We start from the raw sequence: 23554 nt of genomic DNA on the forward strand, positions 1-23554 counted from the left end.
ACTCCACCTGTTGAAAGGCATGAGATGCACTGTCTTAAGGTTGGGGGTTCCATGACCACCACTCCCAAGAGAAGGAGGCGGGTGGTGGTGGTCGGGGACTCTCTCCTCAGGGGGACTGAGTCATCTATCTGCCGCCCTGACCAGGAAAACAGAGAAGCCTGTTGCTTGCCAGGGGCTAAGATTCGCGATGTGATGGAGAGTCTGCCGAGACTCATCAAGCCCTCGGACCACTACCCCTTCCTGCTTTTCCACATGGGCACCAATGGTACTGCCAAGAATGACCTTGAGCGGATCACTGCAGACTACGTGGCTCTGGGAAGGAGGATAAAGGAGTATGAGGCGCAAGTGGTGTTCTCGTCCATCGTCCCCGTGGAAGGAAAAGGCCGGGGTAGGGATCGTCGAATCGTGGAAGTCAATGAATGGCTACGCAGGTGGTGTCGGAGAGAAGGCTTTGGATTCTTTGACCATGGGATGGTGTTCCAAGAGGGAGTGCTAGGCAGAGACGGGCTCCACTTAACGAAGAGAGGGAAGAGCATCTTCGCGAGCAGGCTGGCTAACCTAGTGAGGAGGGCTTTAAACTAGTTTCACCGGGGGAAGGAGACCAAAGCCCTGAGGTAAGTGGGGAAGCGGGATACTGGGAGGAAGCACGAGCAGGAGCGTGTGAGAGGGGAGGGCTCCTGCCTCATACTGAGAACGAGGGGCGATCAGCGGGTTATCTCAAGTGCCTATATACAAATGCACAAAGCCTGGGAAACAAGCAGGGAGAACTGGGGGTCCTGGCAAAGTCAGGGAATTATGATGTGATTGGAATAACAGAGACTTGGTGGGATAACTCGCATGACTGGAGTACTGTCATGGATGGGTATAAACTGTTCAGGAAGGACAGGGAGGCCAGAAAAGGTGGGGGAGTTGCACTGTATGTAAGGGAGCAGTATGACTGCTCAGAGCTCAAGTATGAAACTGCAGAAAAACCTGAGAGTCTCTGGATTAAGTTTAGAAGCGTGAGCAACAAGGGTGATGTTATGGTGGGAGTCTGCTATAGACCACCGGACCAGGGGGATGAGGTGGACGAGGCTTTCTTCCGGCAACTCGCAGAAGCTACTAGATCGCACACCCTGGTTCTCAGGGGCGACTTCAATCATCCTGATATCTGCTGGGAGAGCAATACAGCGGTGCACAGAAAATCCAGGAAATTTTTGGAAACTGTAGGGGACAATTTCCTGGTGCAAGTGCTGGAGGAACCAACTAGGGGCGGAGCTCTTCTTGACCTGCTGCTCAGAAACCGGGAAGAATTAGTAGGGGAAGCAAAAGTGGATGGGAACCTGGGAGGCAGTCACCATGAGATGGTCGAGTTCAGGATCCTGACACAAGGAAGAAAGGAAAACAGCAGAATACGGACCCTGGACTTCAGAAAAGCAGACTTTGACTCCCTCAGGGAACTGATGGGTAAGATCACCTGGGAGAATAACATGAGGGGGAAAGGAGTCCAGGAGAGCTGGCTGTATTTTAAAGAATCCTTATTGAGGTTACAGGGACAAACCATCCCGATGTGTCGAAAGAATAGTTAATATGGCAGGCGACCAGCTTCGCTTAACAGTGAAATCCTTGCTGATCTTAAACACAAAAAAGCGGCTTACAAGAAGTGGAAGATTGGACAAATGACCAGGGATGAGTATATAAATATTGCTCGGGCATGTAAGAATGAAATCAGGAAGGCTAAATCACACCTGGAGTTGCAGCTAGTGAGGGATGTTAAGAGTAACAAGAAGGGTTTCTTCAGGTATGTTGGCAATAAGAAGAAAGCCAAAGAAAGTGTGGGCCCCTTACTGAATGAGGGAGGCAACCTAGTGACAGAGGATGTGGAAAAAGCTAATGTACTCAATGCTTTTTTTGCCTCTGTCTCCACGAACAAGGTCAGCTCCCAGACTACTGCACTGGGCAGCACAGCGTGGGAAGGAGGTGGCCAGCCCTCTGTGAAGGAAGAAGTGGTTCGGGACTATTTAGAAAAACTGGACGTGCAGAAGTCCTTGGGGCCGGATGCATTGCATCCGAGAGTACTAAAGGAATTGGCGGATGTGATTGCAGAGCCATTGGCCATTATCTTTGAAAAATCATAGCGATCGGGGGACGTCCCGGAAGACTGGAAAAAGGCTAATGTAGTGCCCATCTTTAAAAAAGAGAAGAAGGAGGATCCTGGGAACTACAGGCCAGTCAGCCACACCTCAGTCCCCGGAAAAATCATGGAGCATGTCCTCAAGGACTCAATTCTGAAGCACTTAGAGGAGAGGAAAGTGATCAGGAACAGTCAGCATGGATTCACCAAGGGAAAGTCATGCCTGACTAATCTAATTGTCTTCTATGATGAGATAACTGGTTCTGTGGATGAAGGGAAAGCAGTGGACGTGTTATTCCTCGACTTTAGCAAAGCTTTTGACACGGTCTCCCACAGTATTCTTGTCAGCAAGTTAAAGAAGTATGGGCTGGATGGATGCACTACAAGGTGGGTAGAAAGTTGGCTAGATTGTCGGGCTCAACGGGTAGTGATCAATGGCTCTATGTCTAGTATCTATGTCTAGCCGGTATCTAGCGGAGTGCCCCAAGGGTCGGTCCTGGGGTTGGTTTTGTTCAATATCTTCATTAATGATCTGGAGGATGGTGTGGATTGCACCCTCAGCAAGTTTGCGGATGACACTAAACTGGGAGGCGTGGTAGATATGCTGGAGGGTAGGGATAGGATACATAGGGACCTAGACAAATTGGAGGATTGGACCAAAAGAAATCTGATGAGGTTCAACAAGGACAAGTACAGAGTCCTGCACTTAGGACGGAAGAATCCAATGCACCGCTACAGACTAGGGACCGAATGGCTGGGCAGCAGTTCTGCAGAGAAGGACCTAGGGGTGACAGTGGACGAGAATCTGGATATGAGTCAACAGTGTGCCCTTGTTGCCAAGAAGGCCAATGGCATTTTGGGGTGTATAAGTAGGGGCATTGCCAGCAGGTCGAGGGACGTGATCATTCCCCTCTATTCGACACTGGTGAGGCCTCATCTGGAGTACTGTGTCCAGTTTTGGGCCCCACACTACAAGAAGGATGTGGAGAAATTGGAGAGAGTCCAGTGAAGGGCAACAAAAATGATTAGGGGTCTGGAACACATGACTTATGAGGAGAGGCTGAGGGAACTGGGATTGTTTAGTCTACGGAAGAGAAGAATGAGGAGGGATTTGATAGCTGCTTTTAAGTACCTGAAAGGTGGATCCAAAGAGGATGGATCTAGACTATTCTCAGTGATAGCAGATGACAGGACAAGGAGTAATGGTCTCAAGTTGCAGTGGGGTAGATTTAGGTTGGATATTAGGAAAAACTTTTTCACTAGGAGGGTGGTGAAGAATGCGTTACCTAGGGAGGTGGTGGAATCCCCTTCCTTAGAAGTTTTTAAGGTCAGGCTTGACAAAGCCCTGGCTGGGATGATTTAGTTGGGATTGGTCCTGCTCTGGGCAGGGGTTGGACTAGATGACCTCCAGAGGTCCCTTCCAACTCTGTTATTCTATGATTCTAAGATGAATTATCTTGGGCAACATGTGGAAAATGAAATCTCTCTCTCTTTCTCATTCTTACACATACATACCCGAGCACAGGTTCATGCACATACACATCACATGCCGCACACACACAGCATCTCACACAGTCTTTTGTTCTGTGTCACGCATACACACATGCCTTGCCTCAGTCTCTCTCACAGGTGCCATAACACATCCCCACGTACAGCACATGGCATTGGACACACTGTGGCCTGGTGTACACTTCAATGTTTCGTTGGCGTAGTGAGGTTGGTCGTGGGTGTGATTTTTTTTTTTACCACCTCTGACTGACATAGCTATGCTGGCAAAATCTCCAGAGTAGATGCACTTACAGCAGCAAAAAAAAGGTCTTTTTTCTGGCATAGTTTATTCAATTCAGGGAACAAATTTAAGCTGTACCAGCAACAGAATTCTGTTTCTGGTTTGCGCTGCCTCTCCATTAGGGGTGTTGGCCAGTGTAGCTATTTCTGGTGTAGACAATGCCTGTAACGTACAGACAACCATGTGCAGATGCACTTTTCTCTGGGAACCGTTTGGCGATGGACAATATATATATATTTTAATCTCAAGTTAATTGTGGCCAATTAGCTACCCTCTTTCCCCCTTATCCCTGCCAATCCCAGCTGTCTGAATGGGGGGGAAACTATCACCTGTTTCATTATGCAAACTGATATCCAAACAGCTGAAAACAGCATAGCCTAGTCTTTTGTGTGGCATGGCTCCAAATTGCTAATAAGATTCCACTGCCAGACACATTGCTTAATGCACTGCTGCTGAAAGCTTTCATGGAGTGTGGGGGGAGCAGGAAGTGAGACTCTCAGCTGTGGTTGACTGCCAGCCCTGGGCATAGTGTTTGTTTAACCCCCCTGAGCACTGATAAGATCTCAGTCCCTGAGGGGATCATGCCTTCCCGAAGTCACGGCAAGGTTTTGATTTACTACTTCTCACTTTCAATGGGAGGAAGAGGAATATGAATGAGGAGTGGCTGTTCGGCTTCTAATGTACATTGCCACAGAAATGCACACACAGATTCGGCCAGAACCACAGTGAAACACTTTTGGACAAAAGCACTCATATGCTACTCTATCCAGATAGACCAATACAGTGCCTCCCCCCGACACCTCCACCACACACACACACACACTCCATATGTGCATTCCCTTTGTCCGCTCCCCTATAACTCACCACATAGGGAAATTGTTCCTCGACTTGTGTTGTTACTCCACCTGTCCCTCATCCCCTTCCCTGTAAGGAAGGGAGAGGAGTTACTGTCACTCTGTAGCCCACATGTGGACGTTGTTTGTGGGTGCCTGGGAGCCCGGGCAGAGTAGCTGTGCCCCTGGGTATTTGTAGAAGGGGTATTTAAAATGTGTGAAGAGGGAGCAACTTAGGGATGTGGGATTTAGATCCTGATGCTTTACACAAGCATCCACATTTAATTTCTGAATCCATATCTAATGAGCGTCCCCTCTCCCGTAACCCCCCCTCACCCCCAGCAGTGACCCTCTCCACATAATGCTCCTCCAGCAAGTCTCAGCCAGTACCCATCCTTTCTTGTCTTCTCCTGGGGAGGCCCAGTAGCCTGCTTTGCCTTCCCTGGGTTGGCATCTTCTGGGCAGCTGGGGAGGGAAGCCCACTCCCCACCTTTGGTTCTTTCAGTGGCAGCTAGGAAGCCTGCTCCCCTTGTTAAAAACTGTAGCAGCAGCTGGCATCCTGCGTCTCTCTTTTGGCTCTCCCAGTGAAGGCTGACAGCCTAGATCCCCAGTTCTGCATCTTTGATGGACCAGCAGGAGGCACATTCCTTCCCCCAATACGCAGTGCTGGCATTTTCTGGGGGAGTAAGTGGTCATCCTGCTCTTCCACTAATTGTTGCATTTTGGGAGCAATAGAAGCAAGCAGAAATGCTCTGCTTGATCCTGCTGCTCCAGGCTCTTTCAAACTTAAAGCACAGTGGGCATTGTACTCCCGTAGTGAGCCAGGGTGTTCTCCAATCCCTAGTGAAAAGGACAGAAATGGGGTTCTTTCAGGGCTATCTTCCCTTGAAAAATGAAACTATATGACCATTTCTCAGAGGGTAAGGAATTTTCTCCTTTCCCCAGCCTCTTCCTTCTCTCTTGGGGCCCATGGACTGTTGAGTGGCAGCTGGGCATCGGTTCTTGTCAGTGTTATGAACATAAAGCCAGGAGTCTGGGGATGAATATTTATGTGTGTTCCTGTCAAGCTTTAGAGCCAAGGATCTCTGGGTCTGGGTACTGTTATGGATCCTTGCATATAATTTCTAATCTCACTCTTCGCAGGGCTGCAGTGTGCATAGTGATGGGGGGTGTATATTCTAAGGTGCATCTGCATATTTGCCTTCCATTGAACAATGAGAATGGGTTTTTAAAGGGATGGTAGTGAAATACCTGGGCATAGATTTCATAACAGCCATTCTTACCAGCTACAGTTTCTAGGGCCAATCTTTTCCATTTGTAGGGAAAGATAGTTTCCTTCACTAGGAGCATTTTTGGCTTAGGAGATTGAGAATGAGGTATGGTGGCTGGTCTTAATCTGGTCCCTGATCAGTGGTGGGGAGCACTAGGTGGCTCAGGGATCATGTTTTTATTCTACACCACTTTACATGGTAATGAAATCTGACTGTATTCCTTTTAACTCCAGCCGGTAGGAGCAGCTGCAGAAACAGCCCAGGTGCAAGGATTGCTGCACTTTGGGGAGTGGGTAAAATGGGGCCCCGCCAGAGCTACCCCTTCCCCCAGCACTCCTCCCCCTGCACACAAAACTGTGCAAGGGAGACCCCCCACACACACACATTCTAGGGGGGCACTAAGACCCAGGTGGTGACTCCCTTCCCTACTGCTATGTGGCCTTGTGGGAAAACTGCAGAGAGGAACCAGCCAGACTCCAGCTGGTAGGAGGAACAGCCGTGGAAGCAGCCAGACCAGGGACCTTCTGACATTTGGAGAACTTGCTACAGTTTTGACTGGACTTTCTCTGCCCTGTTTTGATTGGCTGTTTGCTCCAACCCTTTCCCTCTCCCTCCTAACCTCTTCACTCCACACCTGCCCTTCTTCTCCCTTGCCCTGTCCACCATCACTCCCTTCCCTTCAATGTCCCCTCCCCCTCTCTTCTCTTTTCATTTAGCTGATCCTCTCTTAACTAACTCCACCCCACAAAAATAAATGGTGGCACTAGCCTGTCTGCTGCCATGACACTGTTCTCTCAGCCTGTGTGTGCTAGACCCCTTCTCCCCTACATGGTGTCTGTCTGGTCTATTTAAATGGTAAGTTCTTTGGGACAGGGACTGTCTGCTACTCAGTGTTTGTACAGCACTTAACACAATGGAGCCCCATGCTTGGTTGGCCCTGGGTCACCACTGTAACCAAGATGAGGTTTAATAATAATAACTTGAACACACTGCAGTGATTTTTTTCCTACCAAGGTTTGCTCTTATTACAATTTTTGATCGTTCCAAGTTTGTCTGCTCCCATTGGGAGGGACTCCAGGTTCTGAGATGCATTTTTTCTTAAGTGTCAGCCTGTGTTTTGGGAACCAGATCTGACATTTCCCATCCACTGAGGAGCAATGGTGGATGCATTCATTATCTTTCTCTCTCTCACACACAGCAGCCAGTCCATCTCATCATAACTAAAGGGAAAAGATTCCCTAGCTTAGACAGCAGAGGGGTCCGATGCATACGTATAAATAGGTGTGAGGTATTCCTGCCACTAAGGGGAATGGCACATGCAGGTGCACACAAACACAAATGCTGGCCGGTTGCAACCTAAAAGAAAAGTTCTGCTAGCACAACCAGTGTATAGACTGTATTCTGTGCAGTAGAGGGCAGTGTTGCACACACATCCTGTATCTGACATATTCCATGCAGTAGAGGGCAGTGGTACACACCCACACGTATTCTCACACACCAGCCAGTCTGTTATCTCAACAATATCTGGTCAGGTTTGGTCATTACACCAAGATCTGAACTTGCCTCTCATGACCCCCAAAATGGACGATCAAAAGATGGTACTAAACGGGGAGTGCCATGCAAAATACCTTTCTGCAGCACCAAGGACTTGACTAATCAATGCATGATTTATTTTTTCTTTACTACTTTTATTAGGTTCCTCGCTTGCAATTTTCTGTGCTTCTTCCTGTCTCCCTGTTGTATGGATTTTAAGGAGTCTTGATAATTGGCAGTGGTAAATTTTACTGCTCATAAAACTCCAGAGAGCATTGATTGTGACTTGAGTTAAGCAAGTGGCATATAAAGTCTTACTGCCTTGCAGTCATGGGGGAGTTTTACGGTGAGTGTATTTCTTGTAAGCAGTAAAAGATTTGGAGGTTTACTTCCACCATCCCTGTCTCAGCCATCAGTTGTTATTAGTGAGGGGCATACCTTCAGCAGAAGTGGGCTGTTGAGTCGGGAGACATGCCCAAAAGCAGAAAGCAAACTCATAGTTTGCCAAACTGGAGGTGGAAATGTTGTGAGAAGAGCCTTTCCTCATTATTATTGCAGTTCTTCCTGCCCCAGGAAGCACAGAAGTTGAAAATATATATATTTTTGGAAATGAAGTGATATAGTCAGGATAAAAATGATATATTGTATTTACTGAAAATCCTTTCTGACCTTTGTTCCTAACCCATGCACTAGGGTATTTTTTTTTTAAAAAATAAAGGATTTAAAAAAATCTAACTTACCTTTTTCCTTCATGATGGTCGGTTATTTTTTGCACTTCTTTCAGGTTGGAAAGTGAAACTAGATGGATAAGTTTTGCTTCCTGGTACTTAGGCACCAGCCAGACGCTGTTATGTTTGGAAGTAGGGGAGTATTTAATTTCTTTTAAAAAAATATTCACTCAACCTTAAAAGAAGATTGGGGCTAACTTCAGCGTCACTACGGATGTTTTCTATCTCAGTAAAGTGAGTTTTTTTATGCAAACTACTGCTTATAGCTGAAAGATTCTGAGGAATTTTCTTTCTGTGCCTTTCTAGTTCCAGAAACCTAACGACTTCTCGCCCCCTTTCCGCTTTGGGACGGTTCCCAATGGCAGCACAGAGAGGAACATTCGCAACAACTACCCTGAAATGCATAGCTACATGGTGAAGTTCAACCAGAGGGGGGTGGACGATGCCCTATTCTCGCTGAAGACTGGGTGAGGCCTTCTCCTTCCAAACTTGTCCATACCATGAGCTTGGCTTCTTTTCCTGTGTGTCTGGTGCTTTGAGGATCATTCTCCATGATTTATTGCAAAGGTGACATCCACCATGACAACTGCCAGAGTGATTTGGCCTTGATGCTATTTGCAACTGTTTTTGTCAGTTTTCCTCTAACATTTGTACAAGTGATTTTTGTTTGCTTGTAAGAATATTTGCGGAAGGAGAAAATCTTGTGAATACTTGTTAGTACCCAGAGCCTCAAGCTGCTCCATGCAAGCAGAGCCTTATGCAGAGCAGCTTGCAGGGTGGGGCCAAAGTTTGCTCCAGAAGTGTTTGTACAATCATCTTGAAATTTCTTTGATTTCCCTCCTCTGTTTCATAAAAGATGAAGTCAACCAGGGAGCAGAAGCAATACCATGTGACTTGATTGATAAGTCACACGCCAGTATGGCAGTAATGAATATTGTATAGTAGCATATAGTCGAAGCAAATAGTTTGCGAATGACCCATAGGGTAGAAAATCTTGCATAAAGTGCCTGTCAAAATCTTTTGAATCCTGAACAGATCTGTGAAAATCAGAGTCTCTTCATAGATAATTTGGAAAACAGAGAGGGAAACATTCACTGGAAAAAGTATGTGCTCTGAACAACTTGTTTAGGTGTACCAGTCACTATGCTCCCCTCCGAGAGCTAGGTAGAAGCCCTATCTAGTTTACAGGTCTCTGTATGAATAAAGCCCCTCCGCCTTGGTAAACTTCCCTCTAGTTTTCAGGGCCCCACCCGGTGTAAAAAAGATCCTTGAGCCTCACTCTGGCTTGCAAGGCTCAGCACCCTCTGATAAGGTTTATTCTGAAGCACTAAGGGATGTTCAGCCAATTTAATTTTTAGATTGACTGAACATTTCTAACCTATTTGCTAGGCTCAGGGGAGCGTAGCCCATTACAAATGACTATACTGTTTCTGGATGCCATCCCTGGAAATATACATGTCAGGATAGGCATCATCCAGGAAATATATATGCCCTGAGATAGATGTCATCCTAGAAATGTACTCCGTTCAGAAGAGATGTCATCCCTGACACATAAATGCCCTGAGACAGACTTCACTCTAGATAGGCACATGTACTGGGATACTGGCCATCCTGGAAATCTACTTACAGTGGATTAGAACGATGAGGTGGCTGTGAACGTATGTGGGAAATGGAAGGTCTTTTGTCCTCTGTCAGTTCATATTTAGTGGTAGGATTTACTCCTCAGCTATCTAATTATTTGGAAGATCCAAATTCCTGTTCAGGTATTTTCCCTAGTTGCTCCCCCTTGTACATGACAAAAAAAGAAAAAAGAAAGATTATTTTACTGGGATGCAGAGAGGGGCTCCCAACAGACTGCTCTGCTACCTGCCATCTCTCGAGTGTATCCACCCTAGCATGTCATTATATAGCGTCAGTGTTGGTGATTCCTCTGAGTCCGTACTGAACTCGTTTTTCGCCGTGTTCTGCTAGCAAGGCACTGTAACGCTAAAGCTACTGTCTTCATGGTGAGACGTAAGGCTGCTTTCCTAACCACTTGTCACAGTTAAAGATCCTATGGGATTTTTCACAGTAACATAGGAGTTAAATTCAGGGTCCTGACCAAACATAATCTGAATAATTACATTCTGCTTAGCTAAATCACATCATCAGTGGAAATGGCTTTCTTCCTTACTTCAAGTCCTAATTTGTTGTGCGGTATTTATGTATTCAGTAAAGTACTTTATGATCCTTTGGGGTGAAAGGCACTATATAAATTCAAGATATTATTTTGAACATAAATGTCCCTTCAGCTTCCTCTTCATTCAGCCTTGACCCTGTAATAGACTTCTGTTCTAATGTTCCTTCACACTGCCCCTTTGGAGACCATGCTGGATGTCAGGGAGAGAGAGATGAGTCCTTATCTAATCTAACTCAAATTCAAAAAAGATTCTCGTCTCAGATTTCAGTTCCTGTTGAAGGTTCAGGAGTCAATTTACAGTATTCTATCTGGACGAGTTCCTCCCATCCTTACTTAGTTAACACTGTTCTTGGTATCAGCAGTTCCTTTCAGTTATGTGCAATGATCTGAACTCACACAGATCTTTTCTTTACTGTATTCTCCCTTTTTCTTGCACCCCGGCAGGAAATTGGATGCATTCATTTATGACGCAGCAGTGCTAAACTACATGGCTGGCAGAGACGAAGGGTGCAAGCTGGTAACGATTGGTAGTGGGAAGGTTTTTGCCTCTACTGGCTATGGCATTGCCATCCAAAAGGACTCGGGCTGGAAGCGTCAGGTAGATCTTGCCATTCTACAGCTTTTTGGTGATGGTAAGTGGTCTGTGCAAAGAGATATGGGGCTTCCTCTCAAATTTCCAGATCCTGGCTGTATGGAAATGGGGTTTCCTCCCTGACCCTGACATCTTAGACTTGGTAAACGGTGCAAGAGTAGTGAAAAAGCGTGTTGGGAGAGGGATGGGGCGAGACACACACAGTTGGGTATGCTTTATGCAAGTTAATAACATCTTCAGGGGTAATATCAATTTCCAAAGGTTTAATGAGAATTAAGCCCCCAAAAGTTCAGACGTGTATTTGAAGTTTATCTGAACGTCTTCACTCTGGAAATCATGTGAGAACAGGCTTTTCCTTGTCAGATTTTTGGTAGTTATTGGTTTTAGCCATAATCAGAAATCCAAGTGAGAATGGAGCTTTCAGTACTTATTTCCGGCATGCCTGTGTTTTCCAGACAGTACCAAGCTGTGCAACACCCATGTGATCAATAATTAAACATGACTGGAGGAAAGAGAATACGAAACTTTCTTAAACCTAAAAATAAATAAATAAAAAAATAAGCAAGTTGGGAATTCAGGGATAAATTTTGTAGTGAAAGATTTGATCAGTGTTTACTGTATACAAGCTGGTTTTCCCCAATCCTTAGTGAATAAAATACTGCCACTTTAAAGATATGGTGGATTGTTGATGGGACTGGAGCTTCCTTTTTGTTAGACTCTTCTTGTGCTTTTTCTCTCTCTTTCACCTCACTCCTTTCTGGATATTCTTTTTAGAAAATTAAAAATGTTGATCTTATTTTGTAAATGAATAGGAAGTCTAAAATCAGAAAAAAAAGTCTGGTATAGTAAATACAGAAAGAACACAAGAATTGATGTAGGTTAACAGAACAGTGGGCCATCAGTCTGGTAGTGCAGTGGTTTGCAAACTGTGGGGCACGCCCCCCCCCAGGGGGTGTGTGGAGGAACATTCAGGGGGCTGAGCGGCAACACCAGGCGGCTTGTGCCAGCCCTGCATAGTAGGGCGTGGGCCAGCCCCCACAGGGGCTGGGGAGGGAGTGCCACCTCCATCCTCTGACTCACCTCTGTGGGCCACCCAGCCTGTGGGTCAGTGTGCTGCACTGGTTTCCACTCCTGGCAGCCTCCACGCCCAGCGCTGGCTCCACCCCCAGAGACTGTCGCACGTGCCTTGCCCCACCCTGAAAACCCAAGGGGGGCGGGGCAGAGGGGCAGGTGTTGGTCCTGCCTTAGTGGTGCAGCCTGCCTGCAAGGCAGAAGCAGCCGGCTGCTGAGGAAGTCTTGGCTGTGAAGTAATGGAGGTGGGGTGCAGACAGATTCCATTAATTGGTTGCGGGGAGTGGCGTGACTGGAAAAGTTTGCACATCATTGTGGTAGAGTATTCTTTCTCCAATAGTGGCTAATACTGAATACTTCAGAGGAAGGCATAAAAATCCCATAATACCTCACACTGCAATATGACACCATATAAATGTGGGGAATTTCTCCCTGTCTGTGTCTGATGCTGAAAAGTGTGAGTAACTCCCATCTTCCCCAGAAGCATGAAAAGCATTCCCAAGACAGAGTCTCTCTCTGTTTTTGAATCTCTTTATAGATCCTGAAAATCCTGGGCCAGGGTTGAGTGTGCAATAAATCTAAGACAGGAAATATTTATTGTTACTTGGCATAAATTGGCAATAATTTATGCTGGTTAGACATTTGAAATTTTGACAAAATTGGAAAAAATAAATTAAAAACACTGAAAACATTTTTGTGAAAATGTCAGTCTATTTTTGACCAGTTATAGAGTTGATTAAAAAATTTTAAAATAAGAAATTTCAATGGAAAATTTCATCAACATTTTGAATTTCAGCCTAAAAGATTTTCATAAACATTTTGGCTCATTTGTTGACCTGTGCTAGTAGTAACTGTTTTCTCTCTCCTACCCAAAAACATATATTTTTTTCCCCATTTCATGGAAATTTACTGAAAGGGAAAGTTAAAAACCATGTATTACTGGACTTGGAGATAATTGGTGTCATCTTTTACTCTCAATCCTGCTTTACAGCCTGTTAACAAAAACATAATATTATGAAATGTTATAAATCGTATATATTATAATTTCATTTCTGAATCTGTTAAGAATCTTTACTTCTCCTATAAGTAAATGTTTAAGTATTTGCATTTGGTATCTCAGGCTTTATTTCCGCTAGTGCAAAAATTTAAATTGCTAAAAGTTTCAGGAAAGTGTTTGGAACTAAACACTTGAAGTTATCCCTCAAAATTCACAGAAAATAAAAACTGAATCTTCCTAAGGTTAAATAAATGCTATGTCAAAAGTTAGAGAATAAGTAAACCTCTTAAAGGAATGTAGTTTATTAATCTGCTATATACCCTACTGGCTGGAAATATTGCAGAGCTGACAACTTGCCTCGTTCACCCAGTCAATGAGAAACTGGCTCAGCTCATCCAACCAGTCAAAACTTCCCCCATCAACCATCAAGTGATCTGGTTCATCTAGCCCCCAGTGTTTGCAGTGCTGGGGGTTGAAAGCAGTGATGAGCTGCCAAAATCTTAACAACCAGTTCCCTCCTCACCCCACGAGGGGCTCGTGGCCCACCCCCGCCCCCGGGACTCCTGCCCCATCCAACCCCCCGCGTTCCTTGACGTTCCCCCCCCCAGGACCCCTGCCCCATCCACCCCTGTCCCCTGACTTCCCCCAGAACCAGGCAGGAGGGTCTCGTGGGCCACCGTAGTGGGTGCCCACTGCGCTCCGCCCCTAGGAGCCACCTGCCGGGGGGCGAGGTGGGGAGTCCCGGCGGCGCTTACCTGGGGCAGCTCCCAGGAAGCATTCGGCAGGTCCCTCTGGCTTCTAGGGGCATGGGAGTGTAGCTGGGGGGGGCGCAGGGGGAGTGGCCGCTCCCCACACCGATCACATCAAAAGTGGCACCTTAGGCACCGACTTCCTGGGTGCTCCAGGGTTGGAGCACCCTCGGGGAAACTTTGGTGGGTGCAGAGCACCCACCAGCAGCTCCCCACCCGCGCCCAGCCCCAGCTCACCTCACCTCCACTCCGCCTCCTCCTCTGAACACGCCGCCCCGCTCTGCTTCTCCGCACCCCAGGTTTCCCGTGAATCAGCTGTTCATGCGGGAAGCCAGGGAGGGCTGAGAAGCAGGTGGCTTTGTGCTCAGGCCCAGGGAGGCGGAGGTGAGGTGGGGTGGGGAGCGGTTCCCCTGCGCGCCCCCCGGGTTACCTGCTGCGGCGCGGGCGGGCCTCCTTGCTCCCCCCCTCCCCAGCTCACCTCCGCCTCCCTGGGCCTGAGCGCGAAGCCGCTGCTTGCTTCTCAGCCCTCCCAGGCTTCCCGCGTGAACAGCTGATTCGCGGGAAGCCGGTGGGAGGGCGGGGGCGGAGAAGCAGAGCGGGGCGGCGCATTCAGGGGAGGAGGCGGAGGCGGAGCGGAGGTGAGGTGAGCTGGGGCCGGGCGGGGAGCTGCCAGTGGGTGCTCTGCACCCACCAAATTTTCCCCATGGATGCTCCAGCCCCGGAGCCCCCACAGAGTCGGTGCCAAAGGTGCCACTTTTGGCTGGTTGTTAAATTTAGAAGCCCTTTTAGAACCGGTTGTCCCGACAACCGGTTCTAAAAGGGTTTCTAAATTTAACAACCGGTTCCAGTGAACCCGTGCGAACCGGCTCCAGCTCACCACTGGTTGAAAGGTCCATAACCAAGCGCCATGTGCAAATTTGAACAGTGTCTTGCCAGAAAACCTTGCTATGACTTGATATCTCAGTGAGTGAACTGGTGTGGAACTTCCTCAATATAGAGGACTTTTGGTCGCATGGCAGGTGTCCTGTGATACAGCTTTTTGTCACCGATGTCTGGTTATGGCAGAATGTTGCCCTGTTAACTCTCCTCTGACTGATGCAATGGTTTTTTACTGCTTTGAAATGCTGCATCCTACCAAAAGTGCTAGTCACAATGTTATATGGACAGAGTTCCACCATGACCAGACAGCTGGTGTGCAAACAGGGCTCAGCCATTGGAAAAGACCTATCCAGTCAGCTTCTCCTACCCCAGTCCACTTCTACTCCAGTCTTTCAGCCAATGCGGGATTGACTCAACTTTATCTCCTTCTATCTGTCTGTCTCTTTCCAGGGGAGATGGAAGAGCTGGAAGCTCTGTGGCTTACTGGAATTTGTCACAATGAAAAGAATGAGGTAATGAGCAGCCAGCTGGACATAGATAACATGGCAGGTGTCTTCTATATGCTGGGGGCAGCCATGGCCCTCAGCCTTATCACTTTCATCTGTGAGCATCTCTTCTACTGGCAATTCCGCCACTGCTTCATAGGCGTCTGCTCTGGCAAGCCTGGCATGGTCTTCTCCATCAGCAGGGTGAGTGTCTTCAGAAAATGGAAGGAACAGTGCGGAGGTGAAGTCATATAGTCATAGAAATGGGATAGTCCTACTAGATTCTCTTGGCCATCCCTCTTACACACAGCCAGCGAAAGGCTGTTGCCTCCACTATATTGTCCAGCGTTTTGACCACTCTGGTTTTCAATGTTACAAGGGTTGCCACCACTTTCCTTGGGAGAACTGCCTTTTCCTCACAGTGTTTCATAATTTCTGCTCTCTGTTGAAATTGGGTAATGGTGAGGCAGTCGTGAAAATGGGAAACTATATAGAAAAGATAATGTAACTTTTATGACAGGTTTCAGAGTAGCAGCCATGTTGGTCTGTATTCGCAAAAAGAAAAGGAGGACTTGTGGCACCTTAGAGACTAACCAATTTATTTGAGCATAAGCTTTCGTGAGCTACAACTCACTTCATCGGATGCATTATTTGATCATTTGATGCTTATGCTCAAATAAATTGGTTAGTCTCTAAGGTGCCACAAGTACTCCTTTTCTTTTTGTAACTTTTATATCCCTCCAAAATTGTTTGAAAGGACACTGAATTCTTGGAGGAAAGGTTGTGGCAGTTTTCTCCATCAACCAATTCTCCTCTGGTCTTAGTTAGAACACCAAACTTAAATTGTCCTGTGTGTTGGAGCGATTCAGATAATTCTGTGAGAAATCAGCACTGTCTTGTGATTGTTTTGAGCAACAGGAGGTCCCTAACCTAAATTCATACTGTGACCAACACACAAGCCCCTGAAAAAAGGATAGCCACTTGCCCTCAGCACTCACTCAGTGCAAAACCTACCAAAAACATTCCCCTTTCAAGAGTCTCCTTTATCTCTAAATGAGCTTCTCCAGCTAGTCATTTCTGTGTGATCCTTCTTCTTCTCTTGTACATAATATTTGTGCTCCATTTAGAGCTTTCTTCCTCTTCTTCCTGCTTCTGGCATCTCCTTCTGCTCCATTCTGCAGTGAGGTTATAAGTCTGTGTTTTTGATATCACCATCCCTGTGACAATAAAGTGGTCGTATGAAGAGTGCTACACTGTTTGGGGGAATTAGATGGCTTAGTTGAATGGGCAATAGGGGTAGAAAGTCCTTCTTATATCACCAGTCCCAATCTTATCCCAGGTTGGAGATCAGATGGGGGAACTGGATATGTCAGGAGATTATTAACAGAATGCGGATCCTTTTATCTCTTGGTTATCTGTATAAATCTGGGCCTGGTTGGTGATGACTGAAAGTCATTAACCTTCTGCTAGTTGTTGGGTGACCTATGTCACTATGTGAAATGACTTGGTGGTCAGTCCACTTTATAATACACTGGTGTTCACTTCACATTTGACATTAATTGGACCCCAGATTGGTAGCCTCACTAAGGAGGCAAATGAGGAATGAGTCATGGAATCTGAACACCTCTCTTACCCACAAAAGTGGCCCTTCTGTGTTATGGCTGAGATACACTGGTTGGGGAAACATGGAGAAATCTTGCACTGCTGCTGTCTGTTTTGCAGTTGAATTGAGGATTTCACTTTCCAAGGATGTCAATCTGATTTCTGAACTAGGGGTCACCAAATGAAATGAATAGGCAGCGGGTATAAAACAAACAAAAGGAAGTATTTCTTCACACAACACACAGTCAACCTGTGGAACTCTTTGCTTGAGGATGTTGTAAAGGCCAAGACTATAATAGGGTTTAAAAAAGAACTAGATAAATTCATGGAGGATAGGTCCATCAATGGCTATTAGCCAGGACGGGCAGGGATGGTGTCCCTAGCCTCTGTTTGCCAGAAGTTGGGAATGGGTGACAGGGGATGGATCACCTGATGATTTACGTGTTCTGTTCATTCCCTCTGAGGCACCTGGCATTGGCCTCTGTCGGAAGACAGGATACTGGGCTAGATGGACCTTTGGTCTGACCCAGTGTGGCAGTTCTTATGTTTTATGTTATCAATGTTAGATTTAACTTGAAAGTAATTAAAAAAAATCTGTTGTGCCATACTCAGCTAAACGCTAAAGAGCTAAATACCCATTCATCGGTCCTGCTCTTTCTCCTCATTTCCTTTTCTAATCTGTGAAGATGACTAAGGTATCCAAGTAGATGACAAGAGAAGCTTTCTCCTTTTTAACCAGTCCCTGGCCAGCTTGATTCAATGAAGTCTGAGAATGAATTTCAGGGCAAAACAAGACTATCCTGAACTCCTTGCATCCACGCAGAAATTTAGTGTTTGCCCAATTCTGAGGCGGCTGTTCTCACAGACATTATCTGTGGTGCTGATGCCCATCTTGGAATCCAAAGTGCCAGCTACTGGGTTCGAATAACTCCCACTGACATCAGAGAGCTTTGCTTGTATACTGCAGGGGAGATAGTTTTGTCCTTGGAATTAATGGCTTTTGAAGAGGACCCTTATCTTGTGAGGTATTGATTCCTTCTACCCCAAATAAATGAACGTCTTCCCAAATGGAAACGATCATTATTCTCATTTAATATTTAATTAATTTATTTATACTAGGATAATCCCTAGAGGTCCCAATTGACATGAGAGCCCTATTGCGCTAGGCACTGTCCAGACACTTAGTCAGAGACAGTCCCTGTCCCCAAAGAGCTCATACTGTAATCTAACTAGAAAAGACAGACAAAGGAAGTGTTGTTATTCCCCTTCGACAGCTGGAGCCAGAGAGAGGCTAAGTGACTTGCCTATGGTCCCACAGGCAGTCTGTGCTACAGCTGGAAACAGAACCCAGATTTTTGAGTCCCTGTTCAGTACCTTCACACAAGGCTGTCCTTCCTCTCTTGACTGTTCTGCTGGTGAAAGGAGGTGAATGGGAGAAAAGAAGAGAGAGAGAGAGGAAACGAGAGGGAGCAAAGCAGAGGAAGAGAGATGGAGAGGAAGGAAAAAACAGAAAGATGGGGGGCAGGATACAGAGAGAAAGAAAACTCAGTGTTGATACATGCAGGTTTGACCTCATTTCATACTGATGCAAGACTGGCAAACTCTAGGGTCCCATGCTAGAACAAACTGTTTTCTCTGTTTCCCTGACTCAGTTCTCCCAGCCCTGTGTCTTCTCCTTTCTGCCCACCTGCAGAAGCACTCACCTCTGTCTCCTCCATTTCATTTCAGGGTATCTACAGCTGCATCCATGGAGTAGCCATTGAGGAGCACCAGTCAGCGATGAACTCCCCCACAGCCACCATGAACAACACCCATTCCAACATCTTGCGCCTGCTCCGCACAGCAAAGAACATGGCCAACCTGTCAGGTGTCAATGGCTCACCGCAGAGTGCCCTAGATTTCATCCGCCGCGAATCCTCAGTCTACGATATCTCTGAGCACCGCCGCAGCTTCACCCACTCTGACTGCAAATCTTATAACAATCCGCCCTGCGAGGAGAACCTCTTCAGCGACTACATTAGTGAAGTAGAACGGACCTTTGGCAACCTGCAACTGAAGGACAGCAATGTGTATCAGGACCACTACCACCACCACCATCGGCCCCACAGCATTGGTAGTGCCAGCTCCATCGATGGACTGTATGACTGTGACAACCCACCCTTCTCCGCTCAGCCCAGGTCCACTGCTAAGAAGCCACTGGACATTGGTTTGCCACCTTCCAAGCACAGTCAGTTGGGTGACCTCTATGGCAAGTTCTCCTTCAAGAATGATCGCTACAGCGGCGGAGGGGGCCATGACGACTTGATCCGCTCAGATGTCTCCGACATTTCCACCCATACGGTGACCTATGGCAACATCGAAGGCAATGCCGCCAAGCGGCGGAAACAGCAGTATAAGGACAGCCTGAAGAAACGTCCGGCTTCAGCCAAATCGCGGCGGGAGTTTGATGAGATCGAGCTGGCCTACCGCAGGCGCCCACCCCGCTCCCCAGACCACAAGCGCTATTTTAGGGACAAGGAAGGGCTACGGGACTTCTACCTGGACCAGTTCCGGACCAAGGAGAACTCACCGCATTGGGAGCATGTGGACCTGACGGATATCTACAAAGAGCGGGGAGATGAGTTCAAGCGCGATGCTGTAGGGGGAGGAGGGTCCTGCACCAACAGGGCCCACCACAAGCATGGGTCAGCGGACTTTGGAGGAGCCAATGACCACAAGCATGGTGTTGTAAGTGGAGTGCCAGCACCATGGGAGAAGAACCTGACCAACCTAGACTGGGAAGACCGGCCAGGGGCTAATTTCTGCCGCAGTTGCCCCTCTAAATTGCACAACTATACCCCGGCAGTGGTGGGGCAAAACTCCACTCGCCAGCCCTGTATCCGGTGTGAGGCCTGCAAGAAGGCAGGCAACCTCTATGACATCAGCGAGGACAACTCTCTCCAAGAGCTGGACCAGCCATCTGCCCCGGTGCCAGTGACGACCAGCGCCACCTCCTCCAAGTATCCTCAGAGCCCATCTAACTCTGCCTCCAAGGTGCAGAAGAAGAACCGCAACAAGCTCCGCCGGCAGCACTCCTATGACACCTTCGTGGACCTGCAGAAGGATGAGTCAGCCCTGGCTCCCCGCAGCGTGAGCCTGAAGGACAAGGGCCGCTTTTTGGAGGGGAGCCCCTATGCCCACATGTTTGACATGTCATCCAGCGAGACCGCTTTTGCCAACAACAAGTCCTCAGTGCCCGCCACCAGCCACCACCACCACAACAACCCCGGCAGCAGCAGCTACATGCTCAGCAAGTCACTCTACCCTGACCGGGTCACGCAAAACCCTTTCATCCCCACTTTTGGGGATGACCAATGCTTGCTCCATGGCAGCAAATCCTATTTCTTCAGGCAGCCTGTGGTGGCAGGTGGGCCCAAAGCCAGGCCGGACTTCCGAGCCATTGTCACCACCAACAAGCCAGTGGTCTCAGCCCTTCACGTGGCTGTGCCAGCCCGTTTCCAGAAGGACATCTGTATAGGGAACCAGTCCAACCCCTGTGTGCCTAACAACAAAACCCCCAGGGCTTTCAACGGCTCCAGCAACGGGCATGTTTATGAGAAACTCTCCAGTATTGAGTCTGATGTCTGAGTGAGGGGAAGCATGTGGGGAGCAGCGGAGAATGTGGAGTGTGGGAGGGCAGGATGGGGTCAGACCTGGTGCCCATTTGCTACTCTCTTGGTTCTTTGTGGAACACTGGAGTTCTGAGTTCTCTCTAGGGCAGCACTGGTGACAAGTGCCACCTCTTTCTTTCCCCACCCCCTTTATCGCTTTCCATTTTCCTACTCCCTCCTTCCTCCTCCATTCCTGGTCATCACACTTCCGTTGACGTAGGAATTGGGTATCCTCACTTAGGGTGTCCCAGGTGGAGAAGAAGGTGTGTGTTTGGGCTGAGGCAGGGGAAGGTGTGTGGGCAGGAACCGTGACCGTATTGTTTCGGGTTTTTTTTAACTCCAAACAGCGAAGGGATACGCAAGCGCATGCGCGACAGGAGGAGAGAGCAGAAGAGGTGGAATGGACACAAAGGAAAATGCTCTATCAGGCAATTCTTCCTAAAACTGTTTAGAAAAAAAAATATTGAATACATGGATAAAATGAAGGAGACATAACATGGGATTGACTTGATGCACTTACATACTGGTTATATTGAGGTTCTCTTTAATTTTTTTTTCATGAAGACTATGGGGGTTTAGGGCTGAAATATGTATTTGCATATATACTGAGAGATTTACACTGAAATTTGGAATCATGTTCTGGAGGCGGGAAGGGTGATTTGTACACAGGACTGGCTGGTGGTTCCGTTATGGTAACGCAGCCAGCACATCTGTGCCAGACTAGCAGGAGAGGTGGGGGAGGCTATTGGGTCTGGGGTGGGGAAGCAACACAGAGGTCAGGAAGCCTGGGAGATGACCTTGCGTTCACTAAAATGAGAGAAGCTTGGGGGTGGGAGGTAAGGCTTGGCTTGTTCATTAGCAATTAACTCATTGTTAATTTTGGGCATAATTAAATCATTGGAGCAGTTTATAAGGTGAGTTGGGTTACAGGTGGGTATACACGATCATTCTACACTTGCAATGTCTGTGGGAAAATGAAACAATACCACAAACGGAGTGGGTGTACAGCTAACAAACCCAGCAGGACAAAGGTTGAGAAGCTGGGGAAAAGGCAGAGAGCGTGAGCATATGGGAGAGACAGAAGTGGAGATCTGTCATCCTGCCACTTCAGGAGATATCAGCCTTGTTTTGGCCAATGTAAAAGTAGAGGGGCAGGTCAGGAAGGGACCTGATCCCTCCTCCTTCCCCTCCCCCTGCCTGGCAGAGAGAAATATGTCACAAAATGGCACAGGGCTCTCCCTCCTGATGGTGGTACAGTGTTCTGAGTCTGGCTTTGAGGGAAAAGGAGGTGTGAGGAAAACGTGTGAGCGTGGCAGTAGCAGGGACTGCTTAATTGCCTACGTGCGGCACGTATGTGCACACTTGCTGAATACGAGCTTACGTTTGCTATTGCATGTGCTGTGGAAACACATGGCTTGTCTTCCAGAGGGCAGGCGGGAAAGACATAAATAAATGGCAACACTCCTGGCAGCTATGAGGAGGTCTGAAGACCACAGGTGGAAGGGTGGGGGAGAGAGAGAAAGAGTGTGTATGAGCGTGCGCGTGGGAGAGAGAGAAATACTAGCACAGGTGCTAAGTTGGAGTAGCCTCACGCTGTACTCAGCTTTCCCAGCACACGTGGTATCGGTAAAAGTGGTTTTCTTTCCACTGTATCATTTTAGATGCAAATTAAACTAAACTAAAGGGAGTGATGGTGGGCGTGAGATGTCCACCTCCCCTTTAACAGGAGGAACTGAGGTGGAACCCCGGGTCAGCACCTCCCACCCTGAAATTTGTGGTACAGACCCTGACTTTTTAAATGGATCTGTCCCATTGTCCTGCCAGCCTTCATTCGCATGAGGGATGGTTAAAAAAAATCCCACATTTGACTGGGGTGGCGCATAGAATTGACCCTAAACAAAGGAAGGCAGCCATTTTTTTCAAGCAACAATTCCTGGAGCTGAGACCCCTCCCTCCCTCACACTCCTCAATGCACCCCGGGTGATTTTATCTTACTACCTTTCCTTTTTTAAGCCAACAGAAGACCTCAGTTTTTTTTAAAGCTGGGGCTGGGGGGCTGAAAAGTCTCATGGTGTGAGGAGAGGGTGGGCAGGGTGGGAGGTTTGTTTAGATTTCACTGAGGAAATTATAGGGGAAGGAGTTGAAGGGTCTTTGAATTTTCACCCATGGTATCAGGGGAAGGGACCTGCTTATTCCTTCCCTCTCCTCCCTTTAAAAGAAAAGCCAAATGAACTAACCTAGCAATCTGCAATCCAGAACACGAGGCAACTGGTCAGAGCCCTCTGACAGTGGCCACCAAGAAGGCATTCATTTCATTTGTAAATATTTTTTTTCTATTGCATTTTGTATAAATTGATGTTTCTCTTCTCGTGAAAATTCAGGTTGTGGGGCGACCAGGGTGGGAGGGAGGGTGGGGTGAGGTTGGTTTGTTTTGTTTGTTTTCTATGACTTTCAGGCTGTGTATGTGGAAGCGGTTTACGCAGGTCGAGGCCGTGCAAATGGGAGAGCAAGAGAAAATCATGTGCACTATGTTCCCTCCCCCCCCCCCAGTACCATTTAGCTGGGGATTGGTCCTGCTCTGAGCAGGGGGGTTGGACTAGATGACCTCCTGAGGCCCCGTCCAATCCAGAGAATCTATGATTCTATGATTCCCCCCTTTTGCTTTTATCTTCATGAATTGAAGATGCTGGCATGTCACCTCGATCCTTGCCAGCAGAGTTTTCATGCCATGGTGGAAGTACCCCATCTTCCCCATTTGATTATAAACTCTGTTCCGCATCTGTCTGTGGAATTTGGGCCTCAAGACATTGCACTGTTTTGCCAGTGATGGGGTGAGCCATTGATTTGGGTGTTCAGTTTGGGTCATCACCCGATGCTATAGAGACTTCTCCAATACTGCTTTGCCTTAGAAATCTTGGCGCTGGGAAAGCTTGCAAGATTTCTGGCACCTCCCAAGGGTTTTTTGACAGCTGGCAAGAACAGCATGCCTCTGATTGTTATTTCAGTACTTTCCCCTCACCTTGTTTGCAGCTGGAACCAGGAAGCTCAAAGATGGTGCTGGGAGGGAATTAAACTGAAAACAA

The 23554-nt window shown here is 47.4% G+C and overlaps 1 protein-coding gene across 1 annotated transcript in view; it reads left to right on the forward strand.

Annotated features, from left to right (window-relative positions):
* Window positions 1–22517, forward strand: part of GRIN2B (glutamate ionotropic receptor NMDA type subunit 2B) — a 284759-nt gene extending 262242 nt beyond the window's left edge. Inside the window, exons 12-15 of the mRNA XM_084647091.1 lie at window positions 8574–8734; window positions 10891–11078; window positions 15185–15423; window positions 18550–22517. Of these exons, the coding sequence (XP_084503217.1) occupies window positions 8574–8734; window positions 10891–11078; window positions 15185–15423; window positions 18550–20448 (2487 nt within the window). The 3' untranslated portion in view covers window positions 20449–22517. The remainder of the gene's footprint in view (window positions 1–8573; window positions 8735–10890; window positions 11079–15184; window positions 15424–18549) is intronic.
* The last annotated feature ends 1037 nt before the right edge of the window (window positions 22518–23554 follow it).

The sequence above is a fragment of the Lepidochelys olivacea genome, assembly GCF_965140295.1.
Source record: "Lepidochelys olivacea isolate rLepOli2 genome assembly, chromosome: 1".
Classification (NCBI taxonomy): Eukaryota; Metazoa; Chordata; order Testudines; family Cheloniidae; genus Lepidochelys; species Lepidochelys olivacea.